Source organism: Ambystoma mexicanum, chromosome 9, assembly GCF_040938575.1.
Source record: "Ambystoma mexicanum isolate Mex_15411 chromosome 9, UKY_AmexF1_1, whole genome shotgun sequence".
NCBI lineage: Eukaryota > Metazoa > Chordata > Amphibia > Caudata > Ambystomatidae > Ambystoma > Ambystoma mexicanum.
The window spans coordinates 1,283,789,715-1,283,814,448 of NC_090931.1; the positions used below are offsets into that span (position 1 = coordinate 1,283,789,715).

The window sequence follows — 24,734 nt, forward strand, 5'->3', positions numbered from 1 at the left end:
ACGAAAGACAGATCAGAAACGAAACTGATACTGTTTTTTTCTTTACCGAGGATTCCCAGCCTGACGACGGGGAATATTCATGAGCATGTGAATCCATGCCAGACCCCATGCTGGAGAAACAAAGGAACTGTTAAAAATGGGCTACGATCTCACAGAATACTCCAGAATAAGACCGAACAGTCTAAAGAATAAGTCAAAATCAGTCAACTCCATTGCGCTTGCGTCCTGTAGCCACGACCGTTTCCAAACGTGGAGACAGCGAAAACGGGAGTCTCAGGACCCGAATAACAACACAACAGCTTAGTGTTTAAACATCTCTCCCTCGAAAGAAAAAGACCGCCCCGATGAGAACCACACAAAAGTACCAACTAAGGAGCGAAGAGGCAATTTAACCCAAGCAACTTCAACAGCCAGGGTCAGCACTTCAAACATCAACAAAAGTGGCCACATCTAGACACTACGAGAACCATCACACAAATTGTGCCTGATAAGCAGGTCACCACAGAGACATCTAACAAGGCTCATTCTACACAAAGCTTGTAGTCTTGGTTACCGAAAGTACTATCTATCCAGCGGAAAAGATAGCAATTCTCAGTTCCGGAGCACAACCAACAAGTCATCCCATTTGCCAAAGACCAAAGGAATTCTATAAGGTTGTCCTCATGGAACACCTGGGGTCATTCCCATTTGAGGGCTTCAGGAGATATAAAACAGGGTGACTATGACTTATTGTTTCTATAAGAGACCTGGTTAACACAAGTCCCAACGTTAGAGGGGTATGTAATGATCCTGTCACCGCCCAAAAAGGGGTCATTGGGTCACCCTTCATCAGGCATAATGACGGCCTGTCGACACGGAAGTGGAATCTCTATGGAAGAAACGCTCATCAGCAATCAATCTCTGCTCATGATCAAGGCAAAATTGACAAAAATAGATAACAACGGAGTAATGGACACTTCATCGACGATCATCATCGCAAACACATACTGGAACCCGGCAGTGATTGATGCCCGTCAATACTTAGAAATTATTGAAGAAGCTATAGACGAGGCAATAGCAGTCCACCTTACGCCATACTTCCTGATATGCGGAGACATCAACTCGATATGTCCAGCCCAAACTAACTTACCTACTCTTTCACTGAAGTGTTCGGTAGCGGTGCAGAGAGGGGTAGCATGGACGAATTTGATTAAGTCACGTGAGCTACACAACACAGAATCAGCATTTCCTAACACCAACTGCCCGCCTACGTGGGAACATGAAGCTTCAAGAGCCACAATTGACTACATTTTCATCACGGGCCCGCTACTTCAAGTTATGACATCCTTCGAGGTCATACGCACCAACACAAGCGACCACAACCTTTTGTTGACTGCCTGGCCCGTGAGACCTGTATTAATTGCAAAGTCCACTCTTCAGCTGGAACCTAACAACCAAAGCATGAGACAAAAAATGTTGGATACTTCAATAAGATACCTGACGTCCAAATACTTAGCGCAGGGTTACACAGAACCATCAAAGCAGATTGATTACCTGCCCCTGCACATGATGTATAAACAGGGGGCATCGCACAAACATCGACTTCCAGTGCCAACAAAACATGTGTATGACAAACTTTGGTTGCCAAAAGAAAAGAACTGAGAAAACTCAAGCGAAAAGCAATCTCCTTTGCTACGCCATCGGCAGTATTAGCATCCTCTGAAGCTACTCGAGGATACAAAACGTGGCTCAAAAATCACTGCATAGCCTTATACCAACAAGACGCTGAAAACATACTAAGGGCTACAAGTGGACACAATAGCCATGAATTTTTGTCCTTACTGAAGTCGGCATCACCGGCTACTGAGTCATCGATTGTTACCAGCATCGGAGAGTCAACTTGGGTGAACTTTTTCAAGACCTTGTTCTAACATCCGCCCAACTTCCACACACAAACTTCCAACCTGGAGCCGTCAAACTGGGTGTGTCTAGACGATAAAGAAGAAACAGCAACCGTAATCAAAAAACGAAAGAACTCTAGAGCGCCGGGCCCGGACGGAATCACAAACGTGGACCTCAAAGCTTTCCTGTCGGAATGGGCTGACCTCACGGAACTGAAGTCGATCCCTCCATCATGGAAATCAGCCACAGTTGTTCCCATCTTTAAGAAAGGAAACAAGACTGACCCTGCAAACTATCGACCTATCGTCTTGCTGCACTCCATCGGGAAGGTCTTCGGCTCCATGTCCTTAAGAAACTTCAAAAAATGGGCCAAAACGCCCTGTGCGATGACTACCTACAAACAGGCTTTAAGAAGGACCTGGGAACTTCAGCGAACATCCTCATAAGTGCTCTAAAGAGCAAGGTCCTGGAAGGTGGCCCGCGGATCTTTATCGCCTTTATAGATCTAACCCAGGCATTTGACCGTGAGGACAGATCTCGTCTTTGGGCTAAATTAGCCGCTTAGAATTGTCCGCCAGAACTCTTAGATCCGATTAAAGCCCTTTACACTGACACCAACATGAGATTATGGGCAAAACACTGATTAATCGCCTGTTGTACGCGGACGATTTAATCCTCCTCGACCATACACCAATCGGCTTGCAGCGCCAACTCAATAAGCTACATGAATACATCTCGAGCAACAACCTGGAGATTAACGAGAATAAAACAAAATTCATGATCTTGGCAGCGAAGAAGAAGAAAAGAGAAAAGACCTTCCTGGGCCTCGAAGGTCGGCCCATAGAAAAAGTGGGAGACTTCAGGTACTTTGGGGGGATATTTGACAGCTCAAAGCTCGAGACGGCTATGCAAGAATCCTTAAGAGTCAAAACAAAAAAAACTGGCGGCTCAAGGGAAGGCGATCGGCAGGAACCGCTTTTCTATGATTCGGGTGCAACATTTTTACAAAATGAAAGTGGTCCCATGCTTTGTGGGGATGACAAATCCATGGATCGGTTTGGCGCTGGTTGGATATGTTAGTCCATAGTGTCACAGTTTGTGCGAGTTGGTAAAATCAATGATCGCGTCTGATTGTTTTGTCATTACAAGCGTTCTTTATTTCTTGGTTGGTTGGCACCAAAGAGAACATCATTGTATAAATGAATGACCATTTTTTGACATGGTGAGAAAAAACAACAACACAGCCGATGCGCGTTTCAACCTTAGTCTTTTTCAAGGCTGTGATGTGTGAGTTGGTTCAGTGAGATGGTGATACACGTTGTGAAGTGACATATTTGGTGGATATACGAAACATAAACAGTTGTGTTTATTCCAATATGCATACATGAATGTATTCGGTCATAAAGTTGTTGGAACACATTTTTAGCAAGGTGGTAGTTTGCATATCCGTGGTGATGAGTGATGGTGGTGAAAGTGATACAGGAAAAACATGATTCATATAACAGTAAAATAAAAGTATGTAAGCATATTGACATATTGACAATTGTAACCAGGGAAGGAAAGCAGAGACGGTGTACCAAGAGAGAAGAAAGAAGGAAGGAGAGCGGTTAGTTGAGTGTTGAGGCCAAGAAATTTAAGATGGCATTCGTGATTGAAAACAGAATATGGATCTTACCCAATTAAGTTTGAAGGTGTATTTCCGAAAAGTTGAGGGCTGATCCTCCCAGGTAAGGGCATCAGGGTGGCTGGATAGCCAGACTGTAAGAATAGGTGAAGGGTAACAGTTAGAGAAGGGAATCCTGTGGAGCGGGAATTAGGCTCTGGATGTGCATATGGTGCATGTGTTTGGTGCCAGCGTTGTTGCCGGTGGGAAGATTGGCTTTTGGAGGACATCTATGCCAGTGGAATTTGACTGGTTGTTGACATATCTGAGAGAGTCCGGGTGGAGGAGTCAGGTATGGGCTCTGCACGCAGGCATTTACAGGCACCCAAGGGGGTGGAGAAGTTTGGTGGTCAGACCGTGGCGGGGAAGCCCGGGGACGGGGTCTACATGAGGGGGGCATTTAACCTTTGGTGCTGGGTGGAGCACGCGGATCTGCGTCTGAGTTACGAGACAGCGCGTGGAGCTGAAGCAGCAGTGGCCTACAAAAGTGGGGTTGTGCAGGAGTATCCAGCATGGTTGTTAAGTCCCCGCTGTGGAGCGAGTGAGATGGGGTCAGTTTCGAGGACTTACCGATGCCGAGTTCGCCCTGAGCTTCTAAGACGGGGTTCTCGAGAAGCACGTGAGCTACAGTGGATGCAGCTTCCTGGTATTAAGTAAGCAGGATGATGATTGGTTGGGTGATCGAGCAGGGTGGTTGGCTGTAGGAGACGGACCCGCGGATTGGTTCCTGCCAGCGAGCACGTCTCGGGGGCGGTGCCAGCATGGTAGGGTATGTCCAGGCAAGGGAGCAACTCGAAAACTCATGACGTTTGAGTGAGTGTTTGGTCTTAGCCATATGGTTGCATTGTGGCAGCCCAAGTTTCGAGGAATCCCCGGGCTATCCAGGCAGGTGTTGAGGAAGAGGTCGGTTGGATTGGTCCGGCTTGCACAGGGCCCTGGGATGGGCCAAATAGCTCAAGAAGGTTGAGCAGGAGTATTAAGAGGGGGGTGCAGTTGGCCAAATAGGCAAGAATTGGTTCCAGTTGGTTGAGGGAAGGAAAAGTGATGAGAGGTCAGATTCAGTTTGCATACGTGTCTGAATCATAGTGGTTGGAGTTGTTGCATTATTCTAAACAGGGCCTAATGGGATTAGGCATGGATTGTTTACAAGAAAACATGGAAATCGTGATCACTGTTTAGACCAAAGGTGACAGCGCGATATTTGCATATCAGCCTGGCTTCTTTCTGGCAAAGTTGGAGTTCTCTGTCGCCACCGTTTCTGTCTGTAGGTATTGTTTCAAGCCCCACGAAGGAGATATCTTCTTTGTTGTCCCACTGGTGTTTTTCCTGGCAGTGTAGTGCCAGTGGATATCTCATATCTTGGGCATGTAGGGAAGTGAGATGTTCCCTGATTCTTGTTCTGAGTTCCCTCTTAGTGCTCCCAATATATTTACGATTGCATACACAGATAATAGCATATACCACATATTTAGATTTGCAGTTGGTATACTGTCTGATTGTATGGGTGTCAGTAGTACTGAAGTTCACGGTCTTGGTGGTTGTGGCGCATCTACACATGGAACAGCTTCCACATTTGTAAAAACCACTGGTTTTGTGCTGGTGAGCCAGTTGTCCCTGGCTTTGGGAGATGGTATCATGAAAGAAGGACTTAGAATGTTTTTCAGTGTTCTGGCCTTGGTGTAGGTCAGACTTGGCTTCTCCGGTATCCATGCCTTGATGTCTTCGTCTATTGATAGGATGTGCCAATGTTTTTTCAGGATCTTCTGTACTTGGTGGCTGTCGCTACAAAACTGTGTAATGTATCGTATTTGGCTGTCATTTGCTGCCTGTTTGTTCTTGTGTGCCTTGGGAGTCAATAGTGACTTGCGTTCTCTATTGTTAGCCATGGTTATGGCTGCTTGTATTGATTGTTCAGGGTAGCCTCTGTCTGTGAAGCATTTGCTAAGTATTGTACATTCATTTCCATATGCTGGCTGGGTGCTACAGTTCCTTTTAGCTCTCAGGAATTCGCCTTTGGGTATGTTATTGATTACTGATTTTTTGTGACAACTTGTTGCGTGTAGGACTGAGTTGACTTCGGTTGGTTTCCTGTATGTCGAGGTCATTAGTTCAGACCCAGCCGGTGTAATGGTGATGTCTAAGAAGTCAATACTCGATCTGCTCGAACTTCCTGTTAGTTCGATGCCAAAGTTATTTTTATTCAAATAGTCTTGGAAAGACTCAAGTTCTTCCTCTGTTCCACACCAGATCATCAGGATGTCGTCAATATATCGCATCCATGGGTGGATCAATTTGTTGAAATCATTGTTGGCAAATGCGTGCACTTGTTCATAGTGATGCATAAAAAGGTTTGCCATGGAAGGTGCATATGTAGCCCCCATAGCTATGCCTTTTGTTTGTCTGTAATATTGTTGGTCAAACAGAAAGATGGTGTTGGTTAGTGAAAATTCCAAAATTCTTTTGAGAGTTCCAAATGTGACCAAAAAGAGGCTGATGCTTTCGTAAAGGCAAAGTCGATGGCCTTGAGAGCTAGTTTGTGGTCTATGGACATGTAGAGAGCTTTGACATCCAAGGTTACCAGGGTAAATTCTTCATTCCACACAATGTCTTGTAGGCTTAGCAGGGTGTGCATTGTGTCTCGTAGGAAGGTTGGTATCTTGGGGACCACCGGTGAAATGACGCTGTTGATGTATTTATTTAATGGTTCCGTTATCCATCCTATCCCACTCAGGATTGGGCGTCCTTCTGGTATGGAGTCAGATTTTTTGTGCATTTTAGGCAAGAAATAGATCGTTGGCATCCTCGGGTATGTTAGGTGCAAGTATTTCATTTCATCATCTGACAGAAGTCCACGTTTATGCCATTTAGTCAGCAGGGTGTTAGCTTCTGTTAGGATTTCCTCTCAGATATGTCAACAACCAGTCAAATTCCACTGGCAGAGATGTCCTCCAAACGGCAATCTTCCCACCGGCAACAACGCTGGCACCAAACACATGCACCATATGCACATCCAGAGCCTAATTCCCGCTCCACAGGATTCCCTTCTCTGTTACCCTTCACCTGTTCTTACAGTCTGGCTATCCAGCCACCCTGACGCCCTTACCTGAGAGGATCAGCCCTCAACTTTTTGGAAATTCACCTTCAAACTTAATTGGGTAAGATCCATATTCTGTTTTCAATCACGAATGCCATGTTAAATTTCTTGGCCTCAACACTCAACTAACCGCTCTCCTTCCTTCTTTCTTCTCCCTTGGTACACCGTCTCTGCTTTCCTTCCTTGGTTACAACTGTCAATATGTCAATATGCTTACATACTTTTATTTTACTGTTATATGAATCATGTTTTTCCTGTATCACTTTCACCACCATCACCCATCACCACGGATATGCAAACTACCACCTTGCTAAAAATGTGTTCCAACAACTTTATGACCGAATACATTCATGTATGCATATTGGAATAAACACAACTGTTTATGTTTCGTATATCCACCAAATATGTCACTTCACAACGTGTATCACCATCTCACTGAACCAACTCACACATCACAGCCTTGAAAAAGACTAAGGTTGAAACGCGCGTCGGCTGTGGTGTTGTTTTTTCTCACCATGTCAAAAAATTGTCATTCATTTATACAATGATGTTCTCTTTGGTGCCAACCAACCAAGAAATAAAGAACGCTTGTAATGACAAAACTATAAGACGTGATCATTGATTTTACCAACTCGCACAAACTGTGACACTATGGACTAACATATCCAACCAGCGCCAAACCGATCCATGGATTGGTCATCCCCACAAAGCATCTAACCAAACAGGAACCTTGGAGTTGGTCCCTAGACAAACCAGGATTAAGGCTGCAGGTAGATCTAGTAAAAAACAAAAAGCAGGTGAGCAGGTGAGTGGGAGTCCCGACACCTTAACTCCAACCATTGTTAAAATGAAAGTCGTCCCAGCCTTGACATTTGGAGCAGATGCAATGCCAAACATACCAACAGCACTTTGGCCCAAACTCAAGGTCATGTTTTGGAGATCAGTTCTTGGCCTACCAAACTCCACTTCTGTATTCGCTATTAGACAGGAACTCAGCTTGCTGTCGCTATCAGGCACGGTCAAATGCAACAAACTGATGCTCTTTCGGAAGTGTATTATGTCAAAGAAGCCCTCTATTTATAATCGGATACACCAAGAAAGCCTAGGCACTAGCTGCAAGATGCTCAACCTTTGGACCAGGACAAACCTAGATACACTACTTTCAATCGCAAGCGACGAAGAGGAATTGTACAAGAATCCCGTGAAAATCTTAAAGAGACTAAAGGATCTGGATTGGATAAGGACAGTGGAAGCGGCTGCAAACAACAAACTGACAACCCATCTCCCCAGCAATACAAAGGAACTAAATGAACTTCAACCGTTCATTAAGAAGTTTCCGTCTAAACAGGCTTGTGACACTTTACTGAGAGCTAGACTAAACTTACTCCAAACAAACTAAATTCTTGCCATCAGAGGCCTGTCCGATACCAATCTGTATCGGTTCTTGATCCCTCTGGCAATAAACAGTCTATTCGACATTTGCTCCTCTCCTATCCTGGCACACGTCAGATTAGACTGCATTACTTTCAAACTTTTCATTAAGGGACAAAGGGCCTCATTACACGGTAGGCGGTAGGGACATACCGTTACCGGTAAGGGATTACCGGTATCGGTAAATCCCCTCCCCAATCACGAACCGGACATACCGCTATTAGCGGCACCGCAAAGTACGGTGGCACTATTAGCGGCAAGTCCGTGAGCGCGCGGCCCCTCAGACCGGAAATAGCGGCATAGCGCTAATATCACGGCATCACGAGCCATGCGTACATGGCAATACCGGCATGTAGCAGACCCAAAGAACCCTTACCGGCAAGGCGCTAATACCGGCATCGCGAACCACACGTTAAAAGAGCACAGCAGAGTTCCCACCTGCCACAGGTGGACAAAATCAGCACAGGTGGAGGCAATGGAGACTGGCAGCACAAAAGAGCACACCACACCCCTCCCCACACCCATTCCCACACCAAGATGGATGCAATACTAGCAGCATTACATGGGCTAGAGGACATGATTGCTGTGCAGCAGCTACAACAACAGGCAGCACAGAGGAGACGCAGGAGGAGGAGGAGGAGGGCAAGACAGGCGCAGCAAGCACCACCAGTGCACCTAGTGATACCACAGAGGCAGCCACCAATTCCCAGGATCAGAGCCAGTCCAGTCAACCTAACCCCTGAGCAGATACACACCCTGTACCGTCTGGACTGGGATACCATCACCACCATAGTAGACATGATATACAACGACATTGTGAGTCTCATTGACATCCGTACTGCCATCCCCCCTCTACTGAAGGTAGTAACAGTGCTCCACTTCTTGGCCACAGGCACCTACCAGCATACGGTAGGTCAGATGCATGGCATATCACAACCAGTATTCTCACGCACACTGAACCAGGTGCTCGATGCCCTCCTGCAGCACACAAGTCAACACATATACATGCCACGGACTGCCCAGGAGATCACCAACACCAAAGTTGGCTTCCATTCACTGGCAGGCATCCCAAGTTGCATCGGGGCCATCGACTGTACCCATGTAGAACTGGTGGTCCCACATGCCAATGAGGTAGTGTACCGTAACAGAAAGCAATACCACTCCATCAACGTCCAAATGGTATGTGACTCCAATAAGATCATCACACATTGCTGTGCCCGATATCCCGGTTCAACCCATGATGCAATGGTCCTGCGGAACTCGACAATACCACGATACATGGAGCGACATGCTGGACAACGTTCGTGGCTACTTGGTGAGTAGCAGGCCGACCACATGTCAGTGTGATGTGGATTGTGAGTGGGGGGGGAGATGCATACTCCAACTGGGCGTGAATGGGGGGGGGGGGAGATGCATACTCCAACTGGGCGTGAATGGGGAAGGGGAGAAGCATACTCCAACTGGCCGTGAATGGGGGGGGGAGATGCATACTCCAACTGGGCGTGAACTGGTGTCATGAGAAGAATGGACATACATATTTGCATCACTGTACAGTGAGGCAGCCCACAATGGACCAGAGACAAAACCACATGCTGGAAGTGAGTGCCACGGCAAACATATCAATCCATTACGCCAAACAGGCCATTCCAAACAACATGCACACCGCACAACACACCATTCCCCCATTACACAAATCAGCAACATGCATATCAAAATCACAACTGAAATGTACGCTGAACAACATCAGAAATGGTCCGCGCACATGAGTGCATACAAATGGATCCCCTGTAGCCATTGTGGTGAGGCACACCCGTACCCCACCACAGAATTGCCATCAAACAGCATGGGGACATCAACTAAGGAATGGCAGTGTACTAGCAGTGTGGCACTAACGTTGCCAGGGCCAGGAAACACAAATCACTTAAACTCTGGCGGGACATGGCAATCCCTGCTGTATGCATGCATGGTGCATGTCCACTTGCAAGGACCACCTCACCTTCCCACATTGCAGTTACCCTGATTGCCATGCGTGCTTGGATCAGTGGATGTCGTTGAATATGCAATGTTTGTTTGTGTGATATGTGCACGCTCCACATTATGTAGACACTTACACATACCCATTGTTGCACCCATGCAGGTGATGCAGGTTATCCCCTGAAGAGGTGGCTCCTTACCCCTGTGCGGAACCCACAGAACAGGCACGAAGAGGACTACAATCATGCACACACCCGTACCCGCGTGGTGATCGAGCAGACATTCGGCCTATTGAAGGAACGCTTCCGGTGCCTCAGCAGGTCGGGCGGGGCACTCCTGTACGGGCATGAGAAGGTGGCCAAGATCACCATGGCATGTGTCATGCTTCACAATATGTGTATCAGACGGAATGTGCCAATGCCCCCTGACATAGAACTGCGACCACCGTCTGAGGATGATGACGGGGATGAGGATGGAGGAGAGGGGGCTGCAGGTCATGCAGGTGGCGATGCCCATGAGGGACGTGCTGTGCGGCAGCACCTGATAGACCATTGTTTCTGATGCACATGGATTAGGAGGGTGCAATTGGTGTTCAGCTCAGGGCACGGGGTGTATGGAGGACATAAACACAGTGCACCCTTCAACAATAAAGCACACATACACAATGATCAATGTCCAGTCATGTGATTATCCATGGCATTACGTGTGTATTGAGCATTATGACATTCAAACGTGCATGTACCCTCCACCCCAACAACCCTCACCCCCCTCCCCCCACAACTCCCCCAAACACCCTCACCTCCCTCCCCCCACAACTCCCCCAAACACCCTCACCCCCCTCCCCCCACAACTCCCCCAAACACCCTCACCCCCCTCCCCCCACAACTCCCCCAAACACCCTCACCTCCCTCCCCCCACAACTCCCCCAAACACCCTCACCTCCCTCCCCCCACAACTCCCCCAAACACCCTCACCCCCCTCCCCCCACAACTCCCCCAAACACCCTCACCCCCCTCCCCCCACAACTCCACCGAACACCCTCACCCCCCTCCCCCCACAACTCCACCGAACATGGTGTGCACATCAGTGCTGCATTAGTTCCCAAGTGTCAACAGGGACAGGCTGGCCCTACTTCCCTCCTCCACTACCACCATTGGGGGGTTGTGAGTCTGACCGCCGCAAGGACCGGCTGGACCTGCGCAGGATGGTTGTCTGGTCGGAGCTAGTAGACGAGGGCGTGGCTGGTTGATCTGCTCCCTGTGAGTGACGCATGCTCTCCATCGCCTCAGCAATGCGCGTTAGGACCTGCCTCACAGCGGCCATCTCGTCACATAGGCGCGTCGTGTTGCTGTCCATGGCAGCTTTCATGTCCCTTGACAACACCCGGATCTCCTCCCTGGTCGAGGCAGCCTCGCTCACTTGCCGGGCAACCAGGGCATTGAGCTCCTCCTGGCGCTGGCGTATCAGGCTCATGGTGTCGTCTGCGGCCCTGCCCCTGTTACTCCTCGGCGCAGCTTGCTGCATGTGGCCGACATCAGGTGAGCTCGCCACGGGACTAAATGACCCATCCATTGCATCTCCGGCATGCACCTCATGGATGCTGCCATTGGATGTGTTGCATGGGCTGTGGAGTGGGGACAGCTGGGTGCTGGGTGTACGCTGCCCTTCCGGTGTCGGACATGGGTCGTCCACATCACTCATAGGTGCCGTGGCTGCTGCTTCCCCGACGGAGCTATTGGCTGCGGACGGCGTGCCTTCTGGCACTGGCTCCTGAGTGGTGGGGGTGGGTGTGCTGCCACAGTGTCGGATGGCATTTCGACCCTTGGTGTGGTCGTTGCGTGGGTGGCTTTTGAACGCTGGGCCACTCCAGATATCCCAGTGCCCCTCGATGTACTGGGCCTGGTGCCTGCATCCTTTCCCTTGGCCTGCTTTTTGGGTGGTGGGGCCTGCGTTGCAGAGTCCAGCTCCTCACTGTCAGATTGTGACCCTGTGGGGGAGCAAGACAGGGATAACATCAGTGATGGGTCAACGTGCATCATGCATATGTTGTTGTTGCTGCAGTTCTTTGGGTTTGGACATCTAGTTTGGGCCTGCAGGTTGTTGGCCAGATGGGTGGGTCATCCGGACATGTGTCAGGGTGACACGTGTGTGAGGTGCTGCATGCATGTGGTTGTGTGGGGATGTGCAGGGCATATATGCAGGGTTGTGTACATGTGTGTGTGATGACCCCATCCATTAGCTGATTCCCAATGGTGCTGGCACATGTCTCCTCCCACTCCTGCATCTTCATCGGGGATCCACCTCCGCCTCCTGTGCCCATGGCCAGATTCCTGTTGGCCGATAAAATGCTGCGTACACGGAGGCGCAGATCATCCCACCGCTTGCGCACGTCCTTTACGGTGCGGGGGGTGGAGCCCACCGCACTGACTTTCTGCGCCACCTCAGCCCAGATTTCCTTTTTTCTCAGGAGTGCCGGGCGCCGCATGTCGCTAGCGAACACTACGTCTGCATTTGCAGCCAGGGTGTCTGCCAGCATTTTCAATTCCTCGTTTGAGAAGCGTTCTTTGCGCTGGCGCGCATCGGCTTTCTTTAGGGCCTTGGGCATTGTTTGTTCTTGTGGGATGTGGTTTTGCCAGTCGTGGTGTTGCTGCAGGTCCTGAGTGCAGGGGATGGCAACGGATTGTGTTTTTAAAGATGGCCGCCGGGCTCTTTCCCGTTCCGGTGCGATGACGCTATTTCCGGTTCCGGTGTTTTACGGTGACCGCTAATAGCAGTGACCGCTAACAGCGGTGACCGCTAATAGCGTGCAGCATGAGGGCGGAGGTGCTATCAGCACTTTGGTCGGAGCCGGTAAGGTGCTTTTGCGCCATGGCGGTAGGGTCATTTACCGGCATGGCCCTATGCGCGTGTCCGCTAACTCGTAATGGAACGCTATTAGCGGTCTCCTACGATGGCGGACACGCTAATAGCGCCATGACGGTAAATCACATTTTTTAGCGCCTACCGTGTAATGAGGCCCAAAGACTCTTGTTGGTCTAAAATGATTGTGGGTGACAGAACCTCCTGGTTACTTGCGACCTTCAAACTTCTTCAACACATAAACTGCAACCTTCTTTCAGCTAAGTCGTAAACACACGCTAAATCGCAAGGGACTTTCTAGGCGTAAGGCCTAATGCGATACTGTCACTCAGCTATAACTTGATGGATATGATGGATACGATTGATACTTTCTCTTGTAAAAATCTTGTTGATTAACACAAATAAATCAAAAATAAAATAAAAAGAAAGTATATTAGCAGAATATGTACTCTGGAATATGGAACATTGGCTAGGAAGGCCAAGCTAGGTCATGTCTGATGTTAAGACGGGCTCCATCGGGTATGTAATAATTTATGACACTGGGACATGCCTATGTTTACCCCTTGGTACCTGTATACCTGTGGAGAAAAGTAAGCAATTTCTTTTTCTCTTATTTTTTCTTTTCCTTTTTTTGTTAGTTGATTATGTGTTATGTATTTGGTTTTAGATTTTGGTAAAAAGATCCATTGTGTTGGTGGGCATGTGACATTGATTGTGAAACTCACTGCTAAATTGCATACATTTTGAGGGGTAAAGCAAGGATGTATATTGGCATCATCAATCTTTAATTTCTTCTTGCTTCAGTTGGGGACTGATTTAAGATCTGTTCAATGTGATCCACCCAAACTGGGGGAAGAAAAAATCTTGCACTTACTTTATGCTGACAACCTTATTCTGCTATCCCAAACTCCATCAAGGCTACAGCTGTTGCTCAATAAGTTGAATGAATGTGTGGTAAATAACAATTTAGCTATCAATCTGCCCAAAACACAGATTATGGTGTGTCGTCCTCACGCAAAGACTAAAGCTAAAAACTATAAGTGGCAGCTACAAAACAGAAGTCTTTCTAAAGTACCACAGTATAGATACTTGGGATTAATGTTTGCAGTACCCTTGTCTAACAAAATTAATGAACTCGAGAGAGATAACAAACTTCAATACGGCAAGCGAAAATTCTAAAAGGAAAATTTGGGAAGTTCACGTTAAACCACATAATGACCTTTTACCAACAAAAGGTCATCCCTCCTCTATTGTATGGAACCGATTGTCTCCTTCCGGCAAACACAATCTGGCCAAAACTAGAATCCCGGTTCTGGAAAGAACTTTTGATGTTACCCAAATCTGTCCCATTGCCTCTGATCAGGCATGAACTGGGCCCGTTATCCCTAGAAGTCCAAGTGAAGTGGAAAATGGCTGCCACACTGAGAAAAAGCATTTTAGGCTTAAAATCTTTTGGGAATTATGGCAAAACATCTCCTTGCTCGGGATCAAGTATTTACGAAAGAGTGCTGCGATTATATATTCCATGCACTAGCTGATGCATCCATAACTCTGGAATTATTGTTGGAGAACCCTGATCGAGCAAAAGTAAAAGTATACCAGCATGATTGGATAATAAATCGTAACTTATGTTTTTTGTATACTGACTAAGTCAAATCCGTTTTTACATAAACAATTTCGAAGTATGGCAGACTACCTTTCCAAATGTCCAAATCCCCAAATGCGTAACCTATATCTTAGGTTTAGGATGAACCTGTGGCCAACTCGTGAAATTTTGGTGAGAAGAAGAGTTATTCCAAAAGAGTTGTTCTATTGTTGCTTCTGTGAAAACAAGTCTATAAAAGAAAACTTAGAGCATTGTCTAACTGGGTGCCCTAAACTAATAAATCTGAGGAGCATACATTTCAATATTGACTTGGTAGTATAATATAGTACTATGGAACCAGAATTAGTTTGGCAGCATTTATTCAATAATGTCAAGCTAACGGTCCACATAGCGATCATTCATTTTTTATTGGCCATTTTTCTAGATATGCTTGCTTTTTGATTGATGTATGCTTTGTTGTTTTGAAGTCTAGATCTTTTATTTGTGATGGTAAAAATCTGTAAATTGTGTTTTCCTTTTTATGATGATATGTTAAATAATTTGAAAGGATGATTTTATTATCCAATACAAATTAATGATTTTTTTTTATTTTTTTTAAATTGTTGACAATTGATCATGTGCTGGAAGATGCTTGATTATGAATGAAAAGGTATAGCAGGGCCATGGGGCATAGGCATAGTGGAAGCTGTGGTAGATGTTAAAAAGGTCCTGCAATCAAGGGATAAGCTCTGTGTCTTTGCACAGATTTATGGCACTTGAATTCATGATACATGGCGTGGGTGAGTATTACTAGAGAAACTCAACAAAGGAAGAATATTTAGAATATGGTCTTAATTTGGCAGTGCCAGTTCCTGAGTAAGCGCACATGGAAGCTGCTCTGCCAAATATGGATGAGTGTAGGGATATATGTACACTCCTGAAGTGAGGTGCAGGCCTGCATTTGCAGTGTAATACAATGTCACAGAAAACCACTCAGTCTCTGTAACAGTTCAAGGGGTTTTATAGGTAATTTCTTTTGGGCCATAGAGCCTTCCTCTCTCTCATCTACCATGGGATTTACTCTCTAACCAGGCATAGGTAACCTCGGTTAGTCCATGTTGGACCATTCGAGGACAACCTCTGGCTGCTCGGAAAACTCCTCTGCAAGTCTTTCGGGTACTGTGGTGGTTCGAGCATTCCCCAGGCTTGCGGTTCCTCTTAGGAGGGCTGCTCTCCTGGTTCCTCCAGGGACGGCTCAACAGAACAATCAATTCTTCTTCACTTTTTATGTTAAGTCTGGTCATATCTTGTTGATACTGGCTAGAAAGTTCATGTTGGTTCAGCAGGGCATTCTTCATTGCTCTGCACCTCTTCCTCGTCTCAGTTGTTGTTGAGTAGATCTCCTTTGGGTAGTCCTTGTACTTCCTTGTCTCAGTGGTTGTTAGAACTGTCACCCTACACATGCACATGGGGTGATTGGACTTGATGTTGTGGGGTACATTAGGTGTAGGATTAGGAGGGGTGGTTTGGAGGTGCACTTACCGCATTCTCCTTAGATAGTCGTCCTTGTCCCCACAGGGGGGAGTCTCTCCCCATAAAATCCTCCCACGGTTTACCACCCCCAGGTTGGCTATCGGGTAGCAGTCTCACCTCCCTGACCTCATGGGAAGGAGCTGCCCCAAGGGGCGCAATGACTACATCTAAGGATACGTCACAATGGTCATGAATGCTTCTGACAAAGCCAGCTGTGAATGGGTTAAAAGAGGACGACTTTGAACTCTCCTCCATCTCTGGGTATGGGCAACGCTGAAAGGCAAGGCTTTGCAACAAGCAGTTTGCACATGCCTCTAACATAAACTTGAGATGAGCAGCCATTTCTGGTTCAGCCTGGTGTATTACTCTCAAAGATGTAGAGTGTCATTCAACAACAAATTAAAAACACCCCCGCCCCTGAGAGCTACTGAACCGGAGAGCAATGCAAGCAGGGATTATGAACTGTGCATGTTGTAAACCCACCCAGAAACTTGAAACATTTCATCAGAACAGCAGCCCGGGTGTTAATGCAGCAGGTAGTGCTCAGCGTTCCCTGTAGCTTGATCTTTAGAAAAAGAGAAGTGAGATTTTAGGAGCCAAGTGTGGAGAAATTTAAACTAGAATGTTTAACATACGTAATGCTGATCATGTTTCCATTCATTGGAGTCTTTGGTGTGGAGAGGAGTGAGTTCCAACATAGTCTGCTCGAAAGGTAGCTTTAGCTAAGTCAAAAGTGCAACTATTAGGCTAGCAGTCGGAAGGGGCAAGCAAATCCATTTTGCCTGCCTACGTGTGAATAGAGCATACTCAAAACGTTTAAATCTAGAGGAGGGATCAAAGCGGTCTTCACCTTTTTGGCAGAGATGGCGAGGGAATGCGTGTAGCGCAGAGCCAAGCAGAAACCCTTGCATATATTGGAGGCTATAAAACCGGATGCATATTTCAAGGATTAACTGCTCACCTCTGATATGAGGCAAGCCTGCACTTTACAAGATTGGATCCCAGCAGGGGGTGGGAGGGACACAGAGCCCAGCATCTTTTTCCGTAGGTCGATACATTGAGTATCATTAGATTTAGCAACCAGAACACATACTATTACAGCAGTTAAAAGCGGGTGGAATCCATCCGGTAGCGCTAGTTTAAATACCTCATATTATTATTGTCATTATTAGTGTTAGGCTGAAACATGATGCTTAGAAGTTGTGGATGAATAAAAGGAGGCATGGCTATTGGTGGAAGAATGTTATGGGTTGAAGGTGAAAGCCTGGAAGAGTTGATGGTATTCGAAGGATGTGCACAGTGAATAACAGAGATAATTGGCATCATTAAATAATGCTTATAAACGTTGTGGGAGAGGATAAAGTAGGATAAATTCTGCTTATAGTTTCCACTGCTAGACAACATCGTTCCAACAATGTACACACATAATTCTGCTTATCTGGTCAGGTCTGCTGCCAAAGTCATAGCAGAGTTTGGTTTGATATTTTGTTGTCATCTTTTCTTCAGTACCTACAAGTCAAAAGTAAGGCTTGAACCTGCTTTACCTTTAAAGTTCATTGCACTGAATTGAAGTAACACAAGTATTGTTTCTCTCTCTTGGCCACATATGATTTGTGTTGATATAAATATGAGTTTCAGGACCAATGAAGTGTTTGTCTTGTGCCTTTACAGGACATTAGTCCTCAAAGTGGTTGGTTCGCACATTTTTGCTTGTCTTGTGGTCGAGCAGCGTTTTTGTATGCTTAGCTCTTGACACCACAGCATAAACTGTGTATTGCAGGGTCATTGCTGCAGGTTGCATGTTCATGCTTTTTTTACAGTGGGCAAAACATTTTACTAGTATTATGGGCAAAGCCAACATGATTCATGTTCTTAGGTGGCCATACTGGTCTACACTGGTGCAGCCAATATGTGCATGTTTTTCTTACAGTGCATGACATTTTTTACTAGCATTGTGAGTGAAGCCAAAAGGAATGTGTTCTTACGTGGTGATAGTGGCATCTATTGTCAGAGCCGGAATTGACATGCTTTCTTACAGTAACAATTCTGACATTATGGGCAGAGGAACCACGAGCGTGTTAAATGTGGGAATAAGGGCATACATTGGTGCAGCCAGTATGGACATGTATAGGCACAATTTTAACCCATTATTTTAAAAATGTTGTTGACCTTGAAGTGCTTTTGGTTCAACCTCCATTGCTATGCTCATGCATATTCACGGGAAATGTTTATGGCCTTCCAATAAAATAAATCACCAGCGGTCACTGTTAATTGGTCTCTAAGAATTGCCATTAACTATTGTTTTTCTTGGTTACAAATTGGCACGTATGTCTGTTAGATATATAAATACCATTGAACTAAGGGGGATTTTATATCATATTTTAGAATAAAGGCAGCTTGATAAGGATGCTTTAGCTGGAACAATACAACCTGGGTATATTATAACCAGACTAAATCCTAAAATATATCCTCCTCGCTCAAAATAACCAAAGGGCTGAGGACTAGGTCATTAGAGTATGATTTGGCAAAGGAGGTCAGCTAATTTAGCAAGAATGCTTTGAAGGAGATTATAAGTGAAAGAAACACAGCCTACTCGTCCCAGTGACAGAACAGAGAGTGAATCACTACGGGACACAGTCTACTCTTCCCAGCGACAGAACAAGTTTTCATAAGAGGAAGAATAACGACAGGACACAGCCTACTCGTCCCAGTGACAGAACAAGCCTTTATAGGAGTGAGAATAACCAGGTGAATCAGCCTACTCGTCCCAGTGAAATAATAAGTATTCACCAGAGTGAGAATAACTGTGTGACTTAGTCTACTCATCCCAGTAAATGGACAAGTATTGTTAAGAGCACAAACAACCTTAAGGAAGGTACTGATAGTGGAATCTATATCAGTAGACACAAGACAGAAACCGAACAACAAAACCCTGGTTGCGAACACTGGAATCAGTAGAAAGAGAAACTCAGTTTAGAAGACCAAGAAAAGGTTGCTGTAAAACATCTGACTTCTTAGGAAATAAGGAACCAAAAATATACAGGGAGCAAGAAAAGGGGCATTTGAGTTCCTCAATAGTATTGGGGAGAATGTTCTTTGTAGAGACACTTCAAGAGGTTTTAATTAAAAAGGGTGAAGACCCAAAATCAGCGAGAAGGAACTACCTCCAAAAGGAAAGTGGATGCCAGAAGTGTGGAAAAGTCCCTAAGAAGAATTGAAGATTTTAATACAAGAAATAGCCCAGAACTATTTGAAAATGATGTATTGAGGCTGGAAAGCCTATCCAGGAGAAGGGAGTCATTCTCCCAGACTTTGTTGTTTTCTCTTAGTGGTAGGGTCAGACTAGATTAGCTTTGAGTAAAGACTACTTTTTGGACTTCACTACTGACGACAAGCACACTAGTTTGTTTTGTTAGGTAGGGAAACCCATAGATAGGGATAGACAGGCCATGTCCTTATTATTTAAATAAACCACTTGTTGAATAAGACAAAAATGTGCCTGCCTCCTTCTGACCTACCACAGAAGATTATGGCAAAACATCACAGGCAGAAAAAAGATTATCCAGCATAGCAGAAATTCAAATGAAACATGGATAAACATAGGTAAATATTCATTAAAGATGGTAACTGAGTGACTAGCAGCCAAATTGACTGATTAAGACATAACAATGTTGGCATACCTGAATTAGTGGAAAGTAGTGATAAGGGTGCATTGAAAGTCTTCTCAGATTGTTTTCTTCTGTCCCTGTTTTCAGACCAAGGAGATAACTGTGTCATGGAAGCAATCATTCCTTTGATGAAACCTGCTCCTTCTGCTCTACCTAAAACTACAATAAGATTCTTAAGCAATATACAAAAGATTGACGGCTGCAGAAAATCAAGATGAGAAAATATGTAATGCCACCAAAATGTCTACCCGGTTAATTGTCTGGAAAAAAGGTTGAGGCGCATATTTGATCAGGTCAAATGGGAACCTAAGCATAACGGAATTAGATATGCACCTTTACAACCAGCAACATTGAGAATTAAAGTTAAAGGAAAGCGTATTTATTTGATGAGCCTGTGATACTATATATTGCATAAGAACCATGGAAGAAATTTATTTAAGAAATGGAAGTTTTAAAATTCAACATTTGATTGAAAACATGTACATAGATGTATATTTATTTCTATGTGTCTTTTGTAAGTGATTAAGATCCAAATAAAACACATAATGTACAAAGTAAAAGTAATCATTAAATAGTATGCAATTTTTTAATACATTGTCTTTTGGTTACGTCATAGCTGATGTCATTAGTGATGTCACCAGTGATCTCATTGTGCTCATAGGCTGCGCAACAGTGGGTGCGAATTTAAGGTGGCTTTAGCTGAATTTCAAGGGTTATGTTGTGTTAATTTCTCACCTTAACATCCCTGAAACTAAAGTTTCTGGGGGAATTTCAAAGATTTTTCCGCACATGGCCAGTGGCCACGGCCTACAGCCGTGCCCACTGTACTGGCATATTTTTGAACACTTCCAGACCGCTAGCCATGGTATGAGGCCATACCCACTGTCCATTCTAAAACATTACCAGACCAATAGCCATGGCCTTTGGTCATGGTCGTTGAGCATGGCCGCTCCATACTTTATAACACTTGCAACCAATTGCTCAAAGATGTTAATTAATCACAAACTGATTTTGGCCTGTTTTGACAGTGCTACTGTTATGTATAAAAGATTGGAAGCTTTGAGAAGTCACAATGTTTCTAGGCAATGCAAATTGAGATTAAATTATTAAGTCAAGGATCACACACTTTGATTAAGCAGCGTGCTACTAGCCCCTTGTTTTAAGGCCGGTCTCTTGGTGACTGTTGTGATACATCGCACAACCCCAACTAACCGCATTTAAGCAGCACGAAAAAGGTTACAAAAATGACTGGCTACATGAATAACATGCCAGGGTACTTTTGCCCACATAGTGGAAATTAATAGCTGGCACCCATGACTACAGGCACAGTAAGTGAACATATATCTTAAAGTGAAATATACACATGTAGTTCATTTGACCTTCCCCTTAGAAGAAAGAGCGCAAGACAAAGTAGCATTGGACTTTTAAAAAAAAGTAATAAACACCAGAAAAATAACCTGAGAGAGGAAATGTTCCAATGAATATGCAATGAATATGCTGGCAAAGTATAAAAGGTGCTCACCTTTTAAACCCAGCAATCTTTTGTGAAATATTCCCTGGAAAACAAAATCCCAGTACGAAACAAGTGCTTGTGGTCTTGTGGGTAAGCGTCTGCCCTGGAAACATGGATTTGGGGTTGATTTACCAAAGCGGAAATGTTTGAGGGAGAAAAGACTGAAGATAATTTTTTCGAAATAACCTTCGGTCTTTTCTCCCCTGAACATTACAGGGTTGCCCAAACCCCAACCCTCTATTTATTTTGCATTCCGTCTCACTGTCCCTGCGACGCCTGTTCCTTTTCACTTCCGTGATCGGGAACCGGCGCCAGTCCTTACCTTTTTTTAAACATTTTTTTGCCGGGTCTTCTGCGGGGGTTGCCCCTGCAAACTATACTATATAGTATAGTGAGCAGAGGTTTCGGAGGACACCCCTGCAGCCTTTTTTGGGGGGGGCTCAAGGACAGCTGCAGGGGACACCCCCACAGCCCCTGCTCACAGTATAGTGAGCAGGGGCCGCGGGGGACACCACTGCAGCCCTTTTTTGTTTTTTGCGACTGCAGGACAGCTGCAGGGCACACCCCTGAGACCCCCGCTCACAGTATAGTGAGCAGGGGTCACGGGAGGCAACCCCGCAGTCCTAGAGCAAATTGAAAAAACTTACCCAACCAAAAGTCAACCTTTTAGAAGGTCGAACATTTGGTAGTACCTTTGTTAGGACTTTTGGTTGGGTAGGTCATTTCAACTCAGTCTTTGTGGCCGAAACAGGAACATGACCATCTGAGTAAAATCCTGGTAGCCAAATACTTGAGCAAGCTAGCCAACCTAAAAAAAAAAAAGCAAGGGCTTGCGTCCGCCCTATGAAGAAAAGTTATGCTGTCCACCCACATGTGTCCTTTACTTGTGCCCTGAAAAGCAGCCACAATAAGGGGCAAAGACCTGCACTATTGTCCAGGATTGCATACTCTCTTGCCACATCGTCGGCAAATACTCATGACTTACTTGCCCTCTCATCATTTCCACTCCTCATCCCCATGTCTGGTTTTCAACAATGCTCTGCTTTATAAAGATAACTTGAAAAGTGCACATACCATAGTGTCACTCAAATTTATAAATCCTTATAGATCTCTGTTACGCAAAAAGTGTACAATTGTGGCATTATTCCCCCAATCTTGACTGGGAGACTAAAAATACCAGAATGTAATTCAGCAAATGGCAAAAGAAATGGTCTCTGACTGCTAAAACTTTCAAAGACTAACAGTAGCACGGTTTAGAAAAAGAATAATGTGGATGCTGTGTGTTTTCTTAGTGTGTTATGAGATCTTTAAAGCACACAGCATCCGGGACTGTGGACAGTCGCCCATCCATGCAGTAACCGGGACCAACCCTACTTAGCTTCCAAGGGAGGAAGGGGCTGCGCCCTCAGGCCATGTTGCTCTAAGTGGTCTTGTAAAATTGGGCTCATTTATTAAGCAACATGGCATGAGGGGGTTAGCCCCTTCCTCGCTTTGAATCGAAGCAGGGTCAGTCCTGGTTACTGCATGAACGGGAGACCTGGATGGCTATCGTTTCACAAGCCACCCCCGATGTCACAGTAGCTGTAGAAATTTACTTTTTTTTCAATAGCCGTGGGTACAGAACTACAGATACTCTCGGCTATCTGTAGTCACATTGGAGCTGCGAATATCAGAAAAACTGACAAAAATAAATGCTTTCCTGTCCCCCAGGCCCTCACCAAGCGTCCCCCTCCTCTTTGCCTGCTCCCCACACACCCATGATAGCTCTTCCACTCCCCTGACGTCTCCCATTCCCCCCACAACGCATGCTGTTTCTGCAACGCAGTTTGCTTTCAAATGCGGCTATTCGGTTCATGCCCAGGCTACAGAAAAGCTTCCTGTTGCAAACTCAGTCCCTAGACCCCCTCAAACTCCCAATTTTCTCTTGGTGTCCTCTTACCTCCCGCCATAACCTCTAGACTGATGGCATTTGCATGTTTCGTGATCTGAAAATGGCCTTTTCCCTGTGTTTCATTTTCCGATAACCTCAACTATATCTGTAGCTATGTCTCATATTGCGCCTGTTTAAATTCTAAAAATCCCTGGTTTTGGCATTTTACCCACAGAATAGCCATCTATTTTGGAGAAGGGGGCACCACCTTCTCTGTCAAATATTTTAAAAAACTACTGCACAGAATAACCCCAAACCACATAAATCCCTCAAGTCAACACTTTGTGCCCAAGTTGTTTCGGACTGGGTCCAAATCTGTCCAGCGGTTTGGGCTGTGCGGTCCAGCAAAAATTGACCTTTTTTGTCCGTGGGAAAATAATTTGGAAGTAGGCCGCAACTTTATTTTTTTGTTTTCTTGACAACTTTGTTTACGATTCTTTTCCAAACTTTGCAGTTTGGAGGGCGCGCATCCCCAATTGACTTCAAACCTTCGGCCAAATTCGTGGCACGAGTCAAAAGTTATTAGCAATTAGTTTTTTTCGAGGTTTCTATGGGAGTCTGTCTCACCTAGACTATAGGGCGGCGAACGCCGCCCTATAATATGTAAATATCATATACTAAAGAGAAAAATGCAACAAACTCAAGATGAAATGCTACAGCAAATTAATGTTAGTCAAAGCATATTTTTGAAAAATAAAGAGATGGAGATAACAGCGTATGATCCAATTGCAATAGCTGCAGACAAATCATGGACGACACAAATAAAGGAAATTATTTGATAATATCCCAACATAATAACTAGAACCAATATTTTCAGAAAGATGGGTTTCCTACTTCGCACTCGGAACCCAAGGAAAGAAAAATGCTGTATTTGTTCCTTCGTTCATGTTCTTTTTTTATTTTAAAAGAAAGATATGTGGCTTGATATATTTAAAAGATGCACAATGAGGTTTTGCCCATCTGCATTTCTTCAATATTAGTTCTTGGTGCCATTATGGCACTTCTTTAGGACTGCTATGCTACGGCAACCATTGAGACACAGGACATACACTATGTACAGTCATGAGGAAGAATCACGTTGGCATGTAAAATATATTGACTGTTTTGTTTCCATCTAATTTGGATACAATATTATCAATTGATATAATATGATAAGTCATTTATATCGCGCCTGTACACAAGTGTTTATAGGCGCGACAAGACAAGGGAGGGAAGTCAGAGGGAAGTCAGATTGTGCAAGAACGACAAGTGCAAGGGAAAGGGAGGGGGAGGGGAACAGGGCAGCAATGCTCTGAGTAAGTGAAATGGTTACAGTAGCAGGCCCTCAATACGTGGTAGCCCCGGAGGCAGTGCAAGAGTGACTGATCAAGAAAGGGCCTGGTACTCAGTGGGACTCTGAGGGTAGCCAAGCAACCAGTCGGTAAAGCAGACAGGTAGTTCAAGAAGGTCAGCAGGAGAGGGAGAGAGAGAGAAAGCAGAGGAGAAGAGGAAGGTTTTGAGCTACTTCCGGAACTTCAGGTGGTCCGGCTCAATTTAGAGAGGGGCACAGAGGGCATTCCAGAGGGAGGCACCTGCAGAGAAGAGAGATCTACCCCCCACTCTC

General features: G+C 45.3%; 1 protein-coding gene across 3 annotated transcripts in view; it reads right to left on the reverse strand.

The window, feature by feature from the left end:
* Positions 1-24,734, reverse strand: part of LOC138489062 (protein mono-ADP-ribosyltransferase PARP9-like) — a 994,505-nt gene that overhangs the window by 563,766 nt on the left and 406,005 nt on the right. Inside the window, exon 6 of one of the 3 annotated variants that reach the window (XM_069616625.1) lies at positions 19,701-19,841. The exons of 1 other annotated variant lie outside the window; for it this stretch is intronic. In XM_069616625.1, coding sequence (XP_069472726.1) covers positions 19,701-19,841 — 141 coding nt within the window. Of the gene's footprint in view, positions 1-19,700; positions 19,848-24,734 lie in introns of all 3 variants that reach the window. One more of the 3 variants, XM_069616624.1, reaches the window with a different exon arrangement.